At 37.0% G+C, this 17,831-nt stretch overlaps 6 protein-coding genes across 6 annotated transcripts; 2 read left to right on the top strand and 4 right to left on the bottom strand.

Annotated features, from left to right (window-relative positions):
* Positions 1-38: 38 nt before the first annotated feature.
* On the top strand, positions 39-2,253 carry MONOS_11505 (uncharacterized protein). The gene is made up of 6 exons (XM_067864041.1): positions 39-119; positions 232-297; positions 345-511; positions 574-761; positions 838-1,312; positions 1,430-2,253. The coding sequence occupies exons 1-6, from the start codon at positions 69-71 to the stop codon at positions 2,139-2,141; spliced, it is 1,659 nt and encodes a 552-aa protein (XP_067730721.1). The 5' UTR covers positions 39-68; the 3' UTR covers positions 2,142-2,253.
* On the bottom strand, positions 2,243-5,438 carry MONOS_11504 (Adaptor protein complex 1 (AP-1), beta subunit). The gene is made up of 3 exons (XM_067864040.1): positions 5,396-5,438; positions 5,210-5,308; positions 2,243-5,137 (listed from the first exon to the last, which is right to left on the bottom strand). The coding sequence occupies exons 1-3, from the start codon at positions 5,421-5,423 to the stop codon at positions 2,373-2,375; spliced, it is 2,892 nt and encodes a 963-aa protein (XP_067730720.1). The 5' UTR covers positions 5,424-5,438; the 3' UTR covers positions 2,243-2,372.
* Positions 5,439-5,458: 20 nt separating this feature from the next.
* On the bottom strand, positions 5,459-9,160 carry MONOS_11503 (tubulin epsilon; the record flags this gene model as incomplete). Its single annotated transcript, XM_067864039.1, has 11 exons — positions 5,459-5,788; positions 5,927-6,008; positions 7,360-7,644; positions 7,745-7,809; positions 7,963-8,283; positions 8,379-8,496; positions 8,559-8,621; positions 8,668-8,783; positions 8,835-8,889; positions 8,937-9,060; positions 9,136-9,160. The coding sequence occupies 11 exons, from the start codon at positions 9,158-9,160 to the stop codon at positions 5,546-5,548; spliced, it is 1,497 nt and encodes a 498-aa protein (XP_067730719.1). The 3' UTR covers positions 5,459-5,545.
* Positions 9,161-9,243: 83 nt separating this feature from the next.
* Positions 9,244-10,737, bottom strand: MONOS_11502 (very-long-chain 3-oxoacyl-CoA reductase; the record flags this gene model as incomplete). Its single annotated transcript, XM_067864038.1, has 4 exons — positions 9,244-9,836; positions 9,958-10,311; positions 10,373-10,451; positions 10,514-10,737. 4 exons carry the CDS (start codon positions 10,735-10,737, stop codon positions 9,420-9,422), a joined length of 1,074 nt encoding a protein of 357 aa, XP_067730718.1. The 3' UTR covers positions 9,244-9,419.
* A 190-nt stretch (positions 10,738-10,927) lies between these two features.
* Positions 10,928-16,444, top strand: MONOS_11501 (putative centrosomal protein; the record flags this gene model as incomplete). Its single annotated transcript, XM_067864037.1, has 4 exons — positions 10,928-10,961; positions 11,029-11,137; positions 11,201-11,345; positions 11,399-16,444. The coding sequence occupies 4 exons, from the start codon at positions 10,928-10,930 to the stop codon at positions 16,442-16,444; spliced, it is 5,334 nt and encodes a 1,777-aa protein (XP_067730717.1).
* A 67-nt stretch (positions 16,445-16,511) lies between these two features.
* MONOS_16766 (Rab7L1, Rab7-like protein) lies at positions 16,512-17,541 on the bottom strand. The gene has a single exon (XM_067869638.1). It carries the CDS (start codon positions 17,524-17,526, stop codon positions 16,855-16,857), a length of 672 nt encoding a protein of 223 aa, XP_067730716.1. The 5' UTR covers positions 17,527-17,541; the 3' UTR covers positions 16,512-16,854.
* Positions 17,542-17,831: the final 290 nt, after the last annotated feature.

Genomic DNA, 17,831 nt, shown 5'->3' with positions numbered 1-17,831 from the left:
TTGAATTTGAAATTGTTTAAATATAAGATCTATCCATAACAAAAAAGTTTCGTTTATTTAAAATAAAAATGGACGATTCAAGGGCCCATTTGTTTACAGCAAAGCTAAATTGCGAAGCTGTTTGCATTAATATTGTGAAAATTTTGTTTAACACGAATTTATTGACTCCTTTTTTTTATTGTGATGAAATTTCATTTTGTTCAAATGAAATATCATTCATTCAATTAAAAGGTCTTTTCTTGTGACTTTTCCCCTCCAGATCATCTTGCATTTGGGGGTCAAGATGGTTTTTGCGAAGTATGTTTGAAATATTTCAAACAAAAATGAAATTAATTTTTTTCCAGATTTTCAGATTACATGCATCAACACTTACAAAAATAGCTGAGCACAAGGCTGGACGTAGCATTAATTCTGTTCGATTTTCCCCAAATGGAAAACAAATTGCGCTTGCTCTTTCAGGAGGGGAAGTTCAAGTAATTGATCTCAAAGGAAATAAACTCCAAGAAAAACAGTATGGAAGTTAAACTTAACGAAAACAAAAAGAGATTAACATTACTTATTCTCACTCTCTAGGATTCATCAAGGGACGACCGTTCTCCGAAAAAAGCTTCATTCGGACGAAAAGTCTAACAAAGGCGAAGATATTGGAAAATCCAAAGCCGAGCCCAAAAACGAAGAGCATTGCTTTGACGTTGCTTGGATTGACGATGATACAATAGTTAGTGGCGGGACAGATGAAATGATTTTTGTTTGGGAAAAAGGTTTGAATTTGTGTCGCAAGTTAATGATAATTATTATAATCGGAAATCTATCGCAAAAAATTTGCTTTTTAAATAGGAGTCAGAGATAGCCTTACAGGCATTGGCCGCACCATGAATTTTTCCACGATTAACTCACTTCACATTCAGCATAAACAGTCTATTGTTGCACGTTGTTCAACATGTCTGATATCTTTTGATCTTGACAGAAGCGAAAGAACTGGAATTGTGATGAAGAGCTGCCTGGGAACGAGGCTTGCACCTGACGAAGAAGCAACATCCCACCAAAAGAAGATCAACAAAGATAAGAAGAAGAAAAAAACTGAAGCAGATGGAGAAGGAGAAGATGAATCGGATGAAGATTACAATGCAGAAGTAGAAGAAAGCGATGATAACGACGATTTTACAATGAAAAACAAACCTGTATTCCTGGAAAATGGGTATCAGATTCGAGGGGGAATGTCACCAGATGAGAAGTTCTATCTTTGTCCATCCTCAAAAAACCCTTGGAACGGACAGTCTTGCACTCTTCTTTTGGACGAGTCGTTGGAATGGTTTGATATTTATATGTTTTTGATTTTGTTTTATCTTTTTTTACTAACTTATTTATCTAATGAATGGATTGCATTAATAATCTTTCAAATGTTCATTTGAAATCATATAAAAAAAAGCGTTATGGCAACACTTCTTCTTCCGGGAAATGACATTTCCATTGTTGCTTCGTTTTGCCCTCACACACTTCCTTTGAATCAAAACAAAACGAACACTTCTCAAATTAAAGCAGAGAATCAGACAATTGATTCAACTTCATCTGCTAAAGAAACCCAGCAGTCACACAGTGCGCTTTCTCCCACTTCACAAAATCAAATACCTGATGTATTATCATCTACGCATCAGCCTTCTTCTTCCCAATCTTCCTCATCTCTTTCTCCTTCAGCATCACAACCACAAGCATCTTCATCATCTAACCAATCTACGCCTGCCCCTTCTCCTTCCTCATCCACACTTCCCAATCAGTCCAGCTCATGTTTTCCTGCTTCTTCTGTTGGCTACCTCTTCGCAATCGGAACCACGACTACACTTTTAATCTATTCGTCACTCCAAATTATTCCTCTGATGGCTATCAAAACAGACTCACCTGTTGTCGATCTTGTTTGGGGCTCATCAAAGAGAAGCTCTCAAGAAGTGAAACCCGAAGACGAGCCAATGGACGAAGCACTGCTGCAAACCGGAAAAAGTGAAGGAGAAAGTGAAGCCGAAACTAAAACGGGCCAAGAAGTGGAGTTTGTGGTTGCACTTTGCCTTGATGGAAGAGTGATGTGCGTGACAATTCCATCATTCATCACTCAACCACAGAAAAACGCGTCTTCCACAACAAATTGATCGATTTTTCTTTAGAAAATACTCTTATAATTGCATTTCTCTTTCACACGCTACAAAGCAGCTCATTTACACTTCACTTTTTTGCTTTAAATTACAAAAGAAACAGAATCACAAATACGTTTTTGGTGTGTTTATTGGTATTGGCACATCAAAACTAAACAAAAAGAAATTGAAAAAGGTAATAATAGAAGAATAAAAAAATTTAAAAGTTGAACAGCACTCAGTAGATGATTATGCAGAAGTCAAGATGCCAGGAAGCTGTTCCACAAACAGTTTTCCGAGAGCCTCTGGATTAGTTCTTGCGTACGCCTCAAGTGAATAAATTCCTGGAACTGTTGGCTTGAATGCAAAGTCAGCAATAATCTCACCTTTGAAGGCTGCAGATGACGATGCATAGAGCTGAATGACATAAAGATCGGGTCTCTCCATCTTGTTTGTGGTGACAAATCCATACTGCGACAGAATGGCAACGCATTGGTCTGGAGCAGGTGATTTTTCAATTGCACACTTGTTAACTGGAAGCGTGTTGTATGATGCCATTGCATTTGCCTTGCATGTGTCCAATGGAAGTGGTGGAACCTGAGTTGCGCAGAAGAACTTCGCATTCTGCTGGAAGAAGATCAGTCCAACTGGATCAACTTTGAGTCCCATCTCAATGGCTGGAGCAGCAGCAGGGTTTGCTGGATCAGCCATCATCTCAGGCTGGGCGCTGATTGGCACAAGTGCCTCACGCATTTGTTGTGGAGCAAATGGATATGGAGCAAGACTGATGCCCAATGGTGCCAAGCCAAATGCATTGCGATTGAACTGAAGCTCGGCTGATGTGATAGCCTGCTGTGATGCATTGAAAATAGCAATGCCGAAGTATGGCTTGCCTTCTCTGAAAACGAAGTCTCCTTTGATCTGCACGCCAGACGAGTGGGCAATGATTGGCGTCAAAGTGGCTGCCAAGCTTCCTGGTGCAATGGCTGGTATTCCTGAGCCAGCAGCAGGAGCAGCAGATTGTGTGGGTGCTGGTGCTGGAGCTGCAGATGATCCTCCAGTCAGAATGGACAGATCAATCATTCCGTCAGCTGCTCCGCCAGATGGTGTTGCAGAGGATGCGCTGCTTGATGATGGAATGGCAAATGCAGAGAGATCGATCAAATCACCATCATCTCCATCGTCTGTTGCCTCAATTGCTTCGCTTGCTTTGATACCAGCAACAGATGGACCCGCAGACATCGACGAGGAGGCAGCAGCAGCTGTAGCTCTCTGCTGGGCAACCATCAGATCAGCAGCAACAGAGCTGTCCATTCCAGGAACCACAGACTGTTGCTGAAGAGCAGCCTCCCGTGCTGAGGCAGTGGTGGATGAAGTTGGTACAGACACACGCGCTGCAGCACTGAATGATGTGGGCACTTTGTGGAAGACTGATGAAAGTGTTCCCAAATATGGAATAAGCTCGTTCAGGATATCCTTTGGAAGCAACTGCTTCTGTGCTGCGATCGGTGGCTTGTGGCATCTAACGACGCTGCGAGCAAGCTCTTTGTTGGAGGAGAGAAGACGCCAGTAGATGTAACCTCTATCTCTCAGATCAGGATTATCTGACTTCTTTGTTGCCAGCTTAAGCACCTGTTGCAGCAAAGGCTGGCTTTCTGGGATGGCTAAGAAGACCTTCACAGTTGCTGTGAGAATTGCCAGCTGCACATTCGGTGGCTCGTCTTGGAATGTCTCCACGAAGTAGGATTCGAGAATCTTGTCGCTTTCTTCGATACGATCAGCGTACTCTCCAATAATCCAGATCATGGCAGCCTTTGCCTCAGGCTCGTCAAGAGACTGCAGCTTGTTGCACAACTTCACAATGATAGATTCGTATTTGTTTGGATATTTACGGAAGATATCTTTGATGACAATGATGGCTTCTTGGATAACATAGTTGACCTGAGATGTCTCAACCAGCTGCACAAGAGCATCGACGCACACATTCGCAGCTTCTGGAAGCAGAATGGCGCATCTGCCCATTGCACGGACAGCCTTCCTCACAAAGTCCACATCAACTTCTGTTGCATACTCCTTCAGCTCATTAAGCACATTGGTCACATTTGACTCATTCACAAGCAGCATCATAATTTCCAGCTTTTCCATCTTCACGTAAATAGGATCATTGTATTTGCTGAAGAAGACCTTAATCTCTCCTGAGAGCAGAGAAGGAAGTCTTTGAACAATCAGATTCAAGTTACGAAGTGCAACATAACGCACCTCTGGTGGAGATGACAGAAGAGAAACCAACGGTGGGGCCATCTTCTTGTACATTTGTTGAATGAGATCTTTGTTTTCCATCAGAGGAAGCATCTTCAGAATAACTTTTGCACTTGAAAGAACAACAGCTGAGTTGTCATGAATCAGATGAACAACAACACGCTCAGCAACTTCTTCTGCTTCTGCAGTGGATTCAGGGTTGTAGAAGACAGCTAATGCATCTAAAATATGCACTTGACCCCACTCAGACGCTTGGCTTAAGGCAGCAATCAATTTCTGTCTGATTTCAGTTGTAATTTCAAAAATAGTCTGATCAGGATGTGCCATCTGAATTTCACTCAATGCAGCAACACAGTTAGACACAACCATAGGATTTCCATCCCCAAGAAGCTCCTTAAGAGTGTCAAGAAATCCTTCATCTTCCACAAGTTGTGGGTTGATATCGTACATCTTAAGAACACCAAGGACAGCTGTCTTTTTAACGTACGGATCTTCATCCTTCAAACATCTGTGCAATGGTTCGCACATGTATTCAGTAATCTGATCAATACGAATACATCCCATGGTACGCAATGCAAGAGCTCTAACAAGAGGATTTGGACTTTTTGTATCCTTGTCAAAAGTATTCACAGCATGCAAAGCAAGTTCAGGTTCAGATTTCGAATAGTTAATCAAGTATAAGTATATCAATTTTTTCAATTCAAGATCTGTGGTTTGCATATTGACGAGAACTGAAGGAAGCAAAGAAGCAACATCTGAAATTATGATTTAATTTTAATACGGAAATTAGAAAGTTAATAACAAGCAACAAAAGCACAAAATCGTACCGCCGCCACCCATCATCATGCCAATAATTCGTTGCATGGCAGATTTCTTTTTTGATATGTTTGTGGAGTTTATTCCATCCTTCAACTCCTGAATTTCACCTTAAAAAGTTTCAATAATTTTTTGAGCAATGCGCAATACAATTCGTTAAAATACATATGAAAATATTAGCAAATATAACTAAATACCTTTTTTAGTTGTGTTGAAAAAGGACATCGATCGAAATATGATCTTTTCCCGTAATAAGGTACTTAAAATAGATTGTTCAATTATTTGTAAATATTTTTCGACAAAAAACAATCAAAATATTTCTTGAAATGATGAAGTGATGAAATGAATTAAAACAATGGAGTCGGAACCATAGGAATGGGTATTTCAATTTGCTTTTCAAATTCTTCATAGCTCGAAATGACAGAGGCGATTGATTCTCCTGCTTCTTTCATCTCGTCCAGTTCCAAGCCAGCGTCGAGGAAGCAGTGCAGGAAAGCCCTTCGCCTCATAAGAATGTTGAAGCGGGCAAGAAGCGATGAGAGAGGATGGCGAACACAGGTATTATTTGCAAGGCATAAAAGTGAGTGATGCTGAGGAAAAAAAGAAGAAACAGTCAAACAAGAACAGGGAAAATGGAAGATTTGAAGATTCAAATAAAAAATATGAATTAAAATGATAAGCAATTATTTAAAAGAGAGAAAGAAAAAAGGAAAAATAAATGAGCATACAACAGAAGGTGGGGGAAAACGGCATATTCCCAACTTAAATGCAGATGTGTTCCAAACAGGCAGAACAACACGAGACTTCCAACTAAAATAAAAATAAATAAATAAAGTACAATGATTTAATTGTGATAAGAAAGAATTGAAAAGAAATAACAGAAGGAATAATAAATTTAATAAAATTGTTAATAAATGTCATGAATTAAAACAACAAAAGAAAAGGCAAAATAAATAAATAAATAAATAAATAAATAAATAAATAAATAAATAAATAAATAAATAAATAAATAAATAAATAAATGAATGAATAAATAAATAAATAAATAAATAAATAAATAAATAAATAAATAAATAAATAAATAAATAAATAAATAAATAAATAAATAAATAAATAAATAAATAAATAAATAAATAAATAAATAAATAAATAAATAAATAAATAAATAAATAAATGAATAAATAAATAAATAAATAAATAAATAAATAAATAAATAAATTAATAAATGAATGAATGAATGAATGAATGAATGAATGAATAAATAAATAAATAAATAAATAAATAAATAAATAAATAAATAAATAAATAAATAAATAAATAAATAAATAAATAAATAAATTAATAAATGAATGAATGAATGAATGAATGAATGAATGAATGAATGAATGAATAAATAAATAAATAAATAAATAAATAAATAAATAAATAAATAAATAAATAAATAAATAAATAAATAAATAAATAAATAAATAAATAAATAAATAAATAAATAAATAAATAAATAAATAAATAAATAAATAAATAAATAAATAAATGAATAAATAAATAAATAAATAAATAAATAAATAAATAAATAAATAAATAAATAAATAAATAAATAAATAAATAAATAAATAAATGAATAAATAAATAAATAAATAAATAAATAAATAAATAAATAAATTAATAAATGAATGAATGAATGAATGAATGAATGAATGAATGAATGAATAAATAAATAAATAAATAAATAAATAAATAAATAAATAAATAAATAAATAAATAAATAAATAAATAAATAAATAAATTAATAAATGAATGAATGAATGAATGAATGAATGAATGAATGAATGAATAAATAAATAAATAAATAAATAAATAAATAAATAAATAAATAAATAAATAAATAAATAAATAAATAGATAAATAAATAAATAAATAAATAAATAAATAAATAAATAAATAAATAAATAAATAAATAAATAAATAAATAAATAAATAAATAAATAAATAAATAAATAAATAAATAAATAAATAAATAAATAAATAAATAAATAAATAAATAAATAAATAAATAAATAAATAAATAAATAAATAAATAAATAAATAAATAAATAAATTAATAAATAAATAAATAGATAAATAAATAAATAAATAAAATAAACCAATAAAAATATCATACTGTTTCGTCAGAATTGAATGCATTTCCGATATGTCAGTTGTGCTGCTGCGCATAAACAGCCCGCAGTTGAGGTATCTGTGGCGGATGGGGTCGACATTCATCAGCTGCGACTCCTTCGCAAACACATCGTCAAACAGCAGAGAAGGGCGAGTGACAGCCAACGCTGAGCTGTCCTTCACAAAAGGCGAAAGAGAAGAAGAAAGAAGCTTCGTCGAGGCAAAAGGGATGAAGTTTGTGGTGATCTCGTTCAGATCGAGGTTGAGTGAGCCGCCAAAACGCATGGAACTGTCAAAAGAGAAAACGAAGAAGATGGTTATGAATGGAATAACAGAGAAAGTGATTGAGTACAGAAATTGCATTTTGAAAGAGAGATAAAAACATCAACCTTGTCAGATCGATTAGAAGACGGGCTGCGATGTCGTTCATTCCAGCATAGGGAGCTTTCTCTTTCTGATGCACATTGAAAAGAAAAAGAGAAAAAAATACAATAAAATTAAAGTTAAATCAATTTTTTTTAAGAAAAAATAAAAAAAAGATGAAAAGGAAAGAATATCAGAAAAAATCATCAAAAATAACCCCAATTCACCAAAATCCAAAGCAAACAGCATCCACAAGCGGAGCCTTTCCTCTCTTTGTCTCCTGCATCATCCGCTCCGAAAGAGCAGCCAGCGACGAGTTCTGCATCGGTAGCACAGCATCGACAGAGGAAAGAAGAACAGACAGAGACAAAACAGCATTGTATGGAGAGACAGTGACATCGTCTGTGAAAGAGGCAGCAGTGGTTGAAGGAGGCACAAGTGAAGAAGAAGAAGAAGGGAGAAGAGAGGAAGGGCTGGACGAGAAGGACGAGAAGGACGAGAAGGAGTCGGGGGAGGAAGGGAGCGTGGGGAATGACGGGAGAAGACTGCAAGTGAATGAAGTGATCTGAGATTATGACATTTCCATCGATTTATTGAGGAAATGATTGAATATTCATGAAAAAAAAGAAATAAAATAAAAAAAAAAAAAAAAATGCAAACATCATCATATTGAGAACTTAACTCATCAGCAATACGAGAGCCAAGCCCAGATCCAGTTCCTCCACTCAGACTGTGCATTAAGAAAAATGCTTGAGGAGAGCTGCATTCCTCAACAATACTTTTGAGCAATATCATATTTCACAGAAAAATATAAAATTGAAAAAAATACAGAAAACAAACTGTCGTATTTTATCGTTAAGTTCATCAAGTTTTTCATCTCCATATTCTAAATATCCAACAGCCCTTAAATGGAATAGTATTTTTAATAAAAAAACAAAACACTTCATACCAATTATTTCCTGCACCAGAATTTGACTTAACTTCGAGAGAGTGATCAAAGAACCCTTGAAGAGATGACTTAAACAATCGATTTAAAACTCCTTCTTCAGTATCCACCAAAAGTGTCTAAGCAATGTTTTTGATTTTTTGAAAAATTATTGAAAAAAACTGACAAACTCTACATTTTAATTTTGCATCATGCAATGGAGCTCCTGGTTTTATTGTGACGCCCCTGAAAAAAATTTGAATTTTACGATGTACAAATTAATTTGTTAAAACCTTTTATCAACAATTCTGAAAAAACTGCTCAGTGTATCATTGGAAGGAGGTGGATGACAAAGATTAAATTCATTTAAGGCCATCTCCCAAAATCGATGCCCAATTTGGTTTCCACATTGCCCAGCTTTTGAATAATTATTTGTGTAAAAAATAATACATGTTTAAGCAAAAACAAATAAATTAAACAAATATGCCCTACCTTGTATTACAATAATTTCCTTCATTGTAAGACAAGAAAAGGAAAACTTCTTCTTTTATTAGCTTGTTAATCCAATTTTATAACTGAGTTAAAATATTATGGGCAAGCTTTTCTTTTTTGTTTTTGCTTATGAAATTATCGTAACAATTAACAGATAAAATGGTAATTAAAGTGTCATTTCATTTCAATTGCAGAAGAATCTCCATTCCTCCTTAAAATAATTAATTGTAATGAAAGCTATTTTTTAAATAAGAACAATAGCAAGTCTTTCAAAGTTAAAACTATCATTGCGTTATAAGAGCAGGAGGTGAAAGAAGAGCCTTTTTATCGTCGTCTTCACAGTCAATATCAGTTGAAGAATGAGAGCTTCCTCTCTGAAATTCAATTTCTGCGCTTGATCCGCTTCCTAATGATGCTTCTCTTTCTCTATTCTTCCTTCGCATCAATCTCACGGCCACTGTTTTCATCCTGTTCAACTGAAAGCGAAGGGACAATCCCAATGGCACAAGCGAGAAAAGCACATCCAAGCACAGATGAGGGAAATACGGCTGCACCACAACTTTCCTGCCAAGATAACGCAGAGCGCAAGTTGCAAAAACAGTTGGTGTGCAGACGAGCAGAGAAGGCTTTCGAAATCCACTCATTTTTGACAACACATAATACGGGTGGAGAACAAGAACATCAATGTGAGATGATTTAACCTGAGGTTTAGTTTTGATCAGAAAGTTCGAATAAAAATATTATGCGATAGTATTTCAAATTAAATTTCACCAGAATATGTATTTCAAATTATAAAGGAATGTAACAATAAATGTTTAATACCTCTTCTGATAACGCTTCGCCAAATCTCCTTATGTATGCTTTCGTACCAGAATACACAGCCATCATTGGAGAAGCAAATTCCCCAGTGCAGCTGCTCAAAAATATAATTCCTCCTTTTCCATTTTGCTTCATTAATGGAAGAACAATTTTGGTCATTGCTGAGGCTGCAAGGCAATTGACTTGAATCATATCCTGAACATGTGCAAGATCATGTTCCGAATAAACAACAGGGATTTCTGTGTTGATCCCCACATTATTAACAAGTATCGAAATATCTTTGTTTGATATTATCGCCTCAACTCGCTGTGCCCATTCATGAACAGGCCTACTGAAATCAATTTCTTCCATTACAACCTTTCAAATATTGTTGAGATATTCATCCAAACATAAATATGATTCATAAAAGAGAACAAACATCCACATTTGGACTTCTGGATCTTATAGATTCCTGGCATTCACTCATAGATATACGACTTCGACCAAGTAAAATTATGCTTGAATATTATCCAAAAAAATAATAAATGAACAAATGTCTCTTAAAAAAATATTCTCAAACTTAAATCCTCGTCTTGCCAATTGCTCTGCAAATCCTCTCCCAACGCCACTTCCTCCACCAGTAACTATTGCCCATGGACTGGATGACGAAGACCAACGTGAAAGTGGAAAAGGTTCAATGAAATGAGGAACAATAACATGATCATATATGATAATGCACAATTGCACAATCAAATATATTGCAAAAGGATATCCAACAATGACGGCCAAAGTACCCAGTACCATCAAAAACAGAATTAAAATCAAATGGAAATTCTTAATTCAAAAATGGGAATTCAATTTTTATATTGAAATTCATTTCATAAAATTGACACTATACTTTAATTTAATGTTGATTGCGTTATAATATGTATAATTTATTATGGTATAATTATTTAAAATTTGACATAGTGTTGCCAAGGGGTTACGGAAGCAAATGGCAATGCAGATTGATGAATCTGAACTTCAAGGCTTGATGTCAATTAACAAACGCAATTTAAAGATTTATTTATTTCTTGTTTGGTAAATGATATTTAGGAGTTTTGGAATATGCAGACTACATGGGAATGACTCCATTGGATAATGATCTTTTTTGGATCGCAAGAGAAGGATTCAACGCTGCTTTGCCAGATGGTTGGGTGGAAGAGTTTGCTGTTTTAAATACTTCTTCCATTTTTTATTATTTGAAATTTGTTTTCACTTTTAACAGAGAGACACCGGATCATCGTGCTTATTATTACAATGAAAAAACAGGAGCAAGTATGTGGGATCATCCGCTTGATGATTATTATCGAAATTTGTATGAAGTGGAAAAAAGAAAAAAAGAGTTACTAAAACAAAAACAGCGAGCAAGCGTATGTTGAATCATTGAAATAACTTAAATTGAATGCTTTTGAATTGATTTCAGGGTAATAGAGCTACAAGTCCAAATTCTGGAGGAAAACAGACAACATCACCAACAACGCCAAAAGTTGGATTGAATAAATCCAGAGTTGCGCCAATGATAGCAACACCATCATCTCCGAAAACGCCTGTCACAACGCAAAAGGCAACGTCAACTGCTCAAGGAAAGCCGCCAACAACACCACTTCAGCAAACAGTCCAGTCAACCGCTTCACCATCATCATCTTCGAAAACACAAAAAAAAGTCCAATTTTCAACTGTCACCAATGACGATTCAACTCCTAAAGCAGGTGCATCAGCTTCAACGGCAAAGAGCGATACTTCATCAAATCAAAATCAACAGAACGGAAGCGGTAACAAAAAGCAATCAACTTCTTCTTCATCTTCAATCATTCAAACACCTTCTCCAACAGTTACTCATCATTTCACAGATGCTCCGCTTACAACGCCTCCATCGACAATAGCAAAGAAAACATCACAGCTATTTGCTCCTCCGACTTCTTCTCTTTCAATTTCATCAACAACGGAGCAGTCTGGCTCGCGCCCCCAGCAAGATTCTGCTTCACAGCCTGCATCTTCATTCACAACACCAACTAATTCTCAACCTGCTCCTTTTTCGCCTTCTTCAGCTTCTTCTGTCATACCTGTGCAGTCAGAAGATCCGAACGGGTCAATCAGCCGCACAGTTTCTCAGAGTTCTTCGCAGCAGCGCTCGCCTTCTTCAGACTCGCTGATGAATGAGATCGGGTTTGTACGCGATGAAGAAAGCGATGTTGGGGGAAAGAATGATGACAGCAACAGCGACACAGAAGAGACTGATGATGATGATGATGATGATGACAGCAGTGAGGACGAAGATGAGAAGCAGATACGCCGCAAAAACGAGAGGAAGGCGAAGAAAGAAGAAAGAGAAAGAGAAAAGATCGTGACGCGATGGACAGTGGAGAAAGGACGGTTGATTGAAGCACAGAAAAGAGAAAGAGAAGAAATGGAAGAAAAACACAGGAAGACGATGAGAAGCGAAGAAGATCGCAGAAAAAGGGAAAGGGAACAAGAAGAAGCGACTTGGCAAAAGGAAAGAGAAGAGAGACGAAGAAATGAAGAAGAAGAGGTGAATTACATGTTGGAGCGGAAGAGGCAAAGGCAGCGAGAACTTGATGAAGACCTCGTGAGGATTGAAAAAGAAGGAGAAAAACGGAAAGAAGAGAAGAAGAAATGGATAGCTGAAGAAATAAGCAGACTCGAAAAAGAAATGAAAGAGAAGGAAACGAAGTTGCGTGGAAGCATAACTCAGCTGAACGAAAAAGAAACAGCGAAATTTCAAGACGAAGTGAGCAGTCGAGTGAAGCAAGAACTGAAAGAGAAGGAAAACGAGTGGGAAGTCAAAGTGGAGAGGATGGGCCAGATGCACCAGGAAGAAATAACCGACTTGAAAAACAAGCACAAAATGGATGTAGACAAACTGGAGGCGTCGCAGAGAGAGAAAGAGAAAGAGATGAAAGAGCTGGTATATCAGTTGGAGGACGAAAGAGACAGAGAAAAGCACCTCAGAATTACGATTGAACGGGATATTGAAGAGAAAACGAGAGAAATAAAAGACGAATTGGCGAAGAAGACAAGCCAATTGGATGAAGAACGGAACAAAAATGAGCAGATCAACCAGGAATTGAAAAGAATTCGACAAGAATTGGAGGAAAAAGATATAAAAATGAAAATATTGGAAGAAAAAGTGTCAAATTTGCTGATTGAAAAGGAAGAATATCTGAAAAATAAAGATTATCTCAACTCGAAACAGTGTGATCTGTTTGCTTCTCAAAATATGAGCAAAGAGAACGAAAATGGCAGCAACTCTGTGAAAGATGAAGCAACCGAAAGGCGGAGCAGCTTTTCTGGGGGCAACAATCAACTCAACAGTGAATTGACTCAAAAGGAATACGAAAGCAGAACGCAAAACGAAGAAAGTCTTCGAAATGAAGGCTTTGAAAACATTCAAATGAGATCTGATTCAGAAGAAGATCAAAGACACAATGGAGTCATTCATGAGATCCGCACTGATGCCATTCCATCAGCATCTGCATCAGCATCATCTTCAGTCTCTTCTTCTTCTTCTCGCTCACATTCACATTCTCCCTCGAAAACACCGCCTTCTGCACATTCTTCTCCCTCGTCGCCAGACCTGTCTGTGAAAGAGTTGCCTGTTCCTTCCCTTTCGCTTTCTCCGCTTTTGAGCGAGGCAACCAGAATCAGCGAGGCTGAGCACATTCTCCGAAAGCAGCTGGCGATTGTTGCATCGTGGCGATCTGAAGTCACATCAGCCATTGCAACATGGAAGCGCAAAATGGCACAGCTGAAGAAGAAGGAGGAGAGGGAGAAGCGGCTCGAAGAGAAGAGAAGAGAGAGAAAGAGAGACAGGCGGAATGCAGAGTATTTGGCGTCTTCCTCCAGCCCTTCGCAAAACGAACAATTTTCTGCTGAAAGAGAGCAGCTGGCATCGATGAAAAGCGAGCTGGATGCAGAAGCAGCACTTCTGAACAAAGAAATCAGACAGCTCAAAACGACAAAGCAAGTTCTGACACTGCACAAAAAGCGAGTCTCGGTTGTTGCAGAGTATCTTTCATCGTTTGGCATCGAGTTGCCTCAGACGCTTTGCAGATTCCTGAAGGCGCATTCAGCCAGCGACACACCTCAATTCTCAGCAGACCGAAAGCTATCAGCTTCAGACAGTTGCGAAATGGATGGCGATGCGTCTCTTTCCTCTTTGCTTTCGCAAGTTCGGGAGCCTCTTCTTCAATCTTCCCACAAAGATGCTTCCTCTCGTTCAGCTCGCCATCGCAGAGGACCTCCACTTCAGACAAGCAGTCGTTCAGAATCTCCGCTTTATTCGCAGCACTTCTTGGACGCACATTTTAGCAATCAGCACAGACACACTCCGATTATTGCCTCTGATAAAATGAAAGGAAACACTTTCTATCCAGCTGAATCGGATATGAAGAGCTCCAAGTCTCGTCAAAAACCATCTTCAGTCAATTTTTCTTCGCTTGAAAGGAAAAAGAAAGAACTGGAAATCTTGTCGCATTCAATGCCTCAATTCAATCAACAGCCATTTCACTTACAATCTCTCGCACTTTCACATTCTTCTCCTGCGTCTCCATCTGTCTCCTCTTCTTCTGACTCCTTTTCATCATCTCTTCAGTCACTCGCAACAGTTCGTTCGTCAATCGCCGATCGCCATCTTCGACACCACAGCGCATCAAACAAGCAGAATGAGTCTTCAGATGAGGAAGATCTGTCTACAAGCCCGTTTAATCAGAGAGAAGAGGAACGCTTCACAAAAGACACCAGACGCAAAACAAAGCGCCTCCAAACACGTCACAACGAATCTGCCATTTCATCGCCTTCTCCAGATTCACCATCCCGCTCTTCTGCATCTCCACATCACACCCATCACTCCAATCACCCCTCTAACCGTTTATCTCCCACTCACATCCACCACCACCGCTTTTCTACCAGACAAGCCTTGACTGATCGCGAAGTCAAGAAATATTCACATGAGCGAAACTCGGCTTCTAGCGGAGCTGCCACAGAAAGGCCAGTCAGAACACTGCATCAGATGCAGCCACACAGCTGGCAGCACGAAAAGCATTCAGTCAGAGAAAGAGACAGGAGTCAAAGAGCAGATGAAGAAGCAGATGAAGACAGTGAAATCAGCTTGGACGAAGAGGACGCTGAACAGAAAACAAGCAAATATACTGAAAGAAGAAAGGGAATGCTTGGAAATGCAAATAACGCTGCTGCAACTGTTGATGAAGAGAACGAAGAAGAGATGGCCTTTACTCGCTCGGGAAAGACAGCTCGAAAACTTCCAAACATGCTAACTTCTTCAGCATCTTCACAGTTGACTACAGGCAGCAAAAATCAGCACCAGCTCATAGAAATGATTGAGCAAATCAACAACAAAATTGAATCTCTGATACAAACACAGCAAGATCACGAAAAAGAAGCGGATGCCAAGCAGCAGGCAACAGAAAGGAGTGAAAAAGAGTTTAAACCACATACACAGCTGATGTCTGACAGAACAACTGCATCTCAAAACAGATTGTCGCAACAGTATTCTTCGCCTTCTCCTCTATCTTCTTATGCCACTTCTTCGACTTCGTCATCTTCAGACACTCTTTCACAGAACCCACTCTTTCACCTCCCTTTCACCTCAAATCTTCCGTTTTCTGTACCCTCAACTTCGCTTTCTGCTGCTTCCTTGCGCAACATTTCACCGTCTCTGCCTTCTTCATCTTCAACAGCCGCTCTTTTTGGTGCAAGCACTCCATATTCGATGCCTCTCTCAAACCCACTTCGCTCGATCCCCCTCTCATATTCGGAGCACTCCCGCTCTTCTGCTGTTCCATATTCTGTTGCACCTCCTCTCTTGCCGTCTGCTTCTTCTCTTTCTGCTCCTTTCACGTCATCATTCACTCCACGTTCACTTGCATCTGTTCAGTCCGTTGCATCTTCATCTCCTTATTCCTCCTCCACCTCTTCCTCTTCTGCTCCTTCTCCTTCTCCAATGAACTCGACATATCGTGCCATGCAACCAACACCTGGAAACAGCGACCTTAAGGAATGGATCACAAAGCATATGACGTTTGTTGCAGATAGCATGAAGGAGATGCAAGAGAAGAGAAGATTGAGAAAGCTTAAGCAGCAGGAGAAGGAAAGGCAGCAAGCAAACACAAAGAGACGGAAGCAAAAGGAGAGCATTGAAAAGAAGTCGAACGAAGAAGAGAAAAAAGAAGAGCTTGACACATTTTTCTTGACAGAAAGTGCAATCATCCCCGATGACAAAAATGAAGGTGATGATGAAAATACAGATGAACGTTTAAAACTCGGTGAAAGAGAAGAAGATGACGAGGAGGACGAGGAGCAAAGTGAAGGAGGAAAAGATCTGTCAAATGAGAAAAATGACAGAGAGGGTGGCCTGAACGTATCTCAGGAAGGAGAGAAAGGAGAAGAAAGCGAAGAGATTTCAAATGAAGGAACTCCAACGAATGAATAAGTTTAAAATTCCACTCAAACTAACTTTTTTAAAAAATATATTTTCATTTCAAATTATAAAATAACAATTAATTGAAAATTTATTTTGAAAATTTTGTAAAATTCCTTTTTGCTGCATTTTTGATATGTGCAGCAAACAATCCAACAATAACAGAAAACAGCTGCAGCATTACATATCTAACCATAAAATGAAACAAACAGCAATTAAATGAAATTAAAATTAAAATAATACATTAAAAGGAGCATTAGCAATAACTTCTCAATGATTTATAATGAATATAATCTCAATCGCATAGATAAAATGAAAGCAAACTAAAAATTTAAAATATTTTATAAAAAGAAAAATCAATAAACAAATAAATAAGTTATGCTCAAATGTTTAATTAAAATTCATTTGATTGTACAGAAATACTAGATTATGACACAATTCGAGGAAGAAGCATTATCTCTTTTGGACAGTTTCTCACAGATTGATTTTTTATACTCCTTTTCTCGTGATTCTTGGTGAGCCAAAGCAAAATGAGCCAATTCTCCAAACGCTTCATTGACATTATATCCAGTTTTTGCAGATGTCTCAAAATACGTGCAAATTCCTTCTTTTTTGCACCAATCCTCCACCTCAAATCGATTAACAACTCTTGACTCTTGCTCGTCACTTTTATTTCCGACAACAATAAATGGATAATTATTTAAATCTTCTCCAAGAATGTTATCCAGCCTTTTTTTCTTGTTCTTCAAATCAACGAATGAATCGCGTGAAGACAAACTGAAGATAAGAGCACAAGCGTCAAAATCATTCAAATGATATTCTGCAAATGCTTCATATTGCTGGTTTAAAGATGTATCTTGAAAATCGTCATCTCTTCGATATGTGGAATGATATATGGTGTGTTCGAAGATTTTAATCAAAGCATTTTTTCCTTCAATTGTAACTGATACCTCATAGGGCTCACAAATGAGAGTATAATAATGCTCAAAACAATGCCTGAAAGCATACATGTGAAATAGAGACGTCATCCCAACTCCTGGATTTCCGATCATAATCAAACGCAAATTATAATGTGTTGTTTCTTTATTCACCATTACTCAGTTATTTATTACTTTTTGATCAACATGAAGTTATCATAATTCAATCCATCTTTTTTTTCCAACGGATTAAGTAATTGTTGTGTTAAAGAGATAAGCGATAAAAAAATAACTTTTGTTTTATCGATTGAATTAGATTTTTCTTTGTTTTTAGATGTGCGCTGATATTTTAAAAAAAATAAACATTTGGCAGATTGGAATACTCAGCCAAAGTTGACAAAAATAATTCTGGAAAGTACAGATTTAAACAATATCAACTAGTTCAAGATATATAAGAAAAGCTTGAATTAACCAACGAATAT

The sequence above is a fragment of the Monocercomonoides exilis genome, assembly GCF_001643675.1.
Source record: "Monocercomonoides exilis strain PA203 chromosome Unknown scaffold13-1861174, whole genome shotgun sequence".
Lineage (NCBI taxonomy): Eukaryota > Preaxostyla > Oxymonadida > Polymastigidae > Monocercomonoides > Monocercomonoides exilis.
This window is presented reverse-complemented; position numbering and strand designations above follow the sequence as displayed.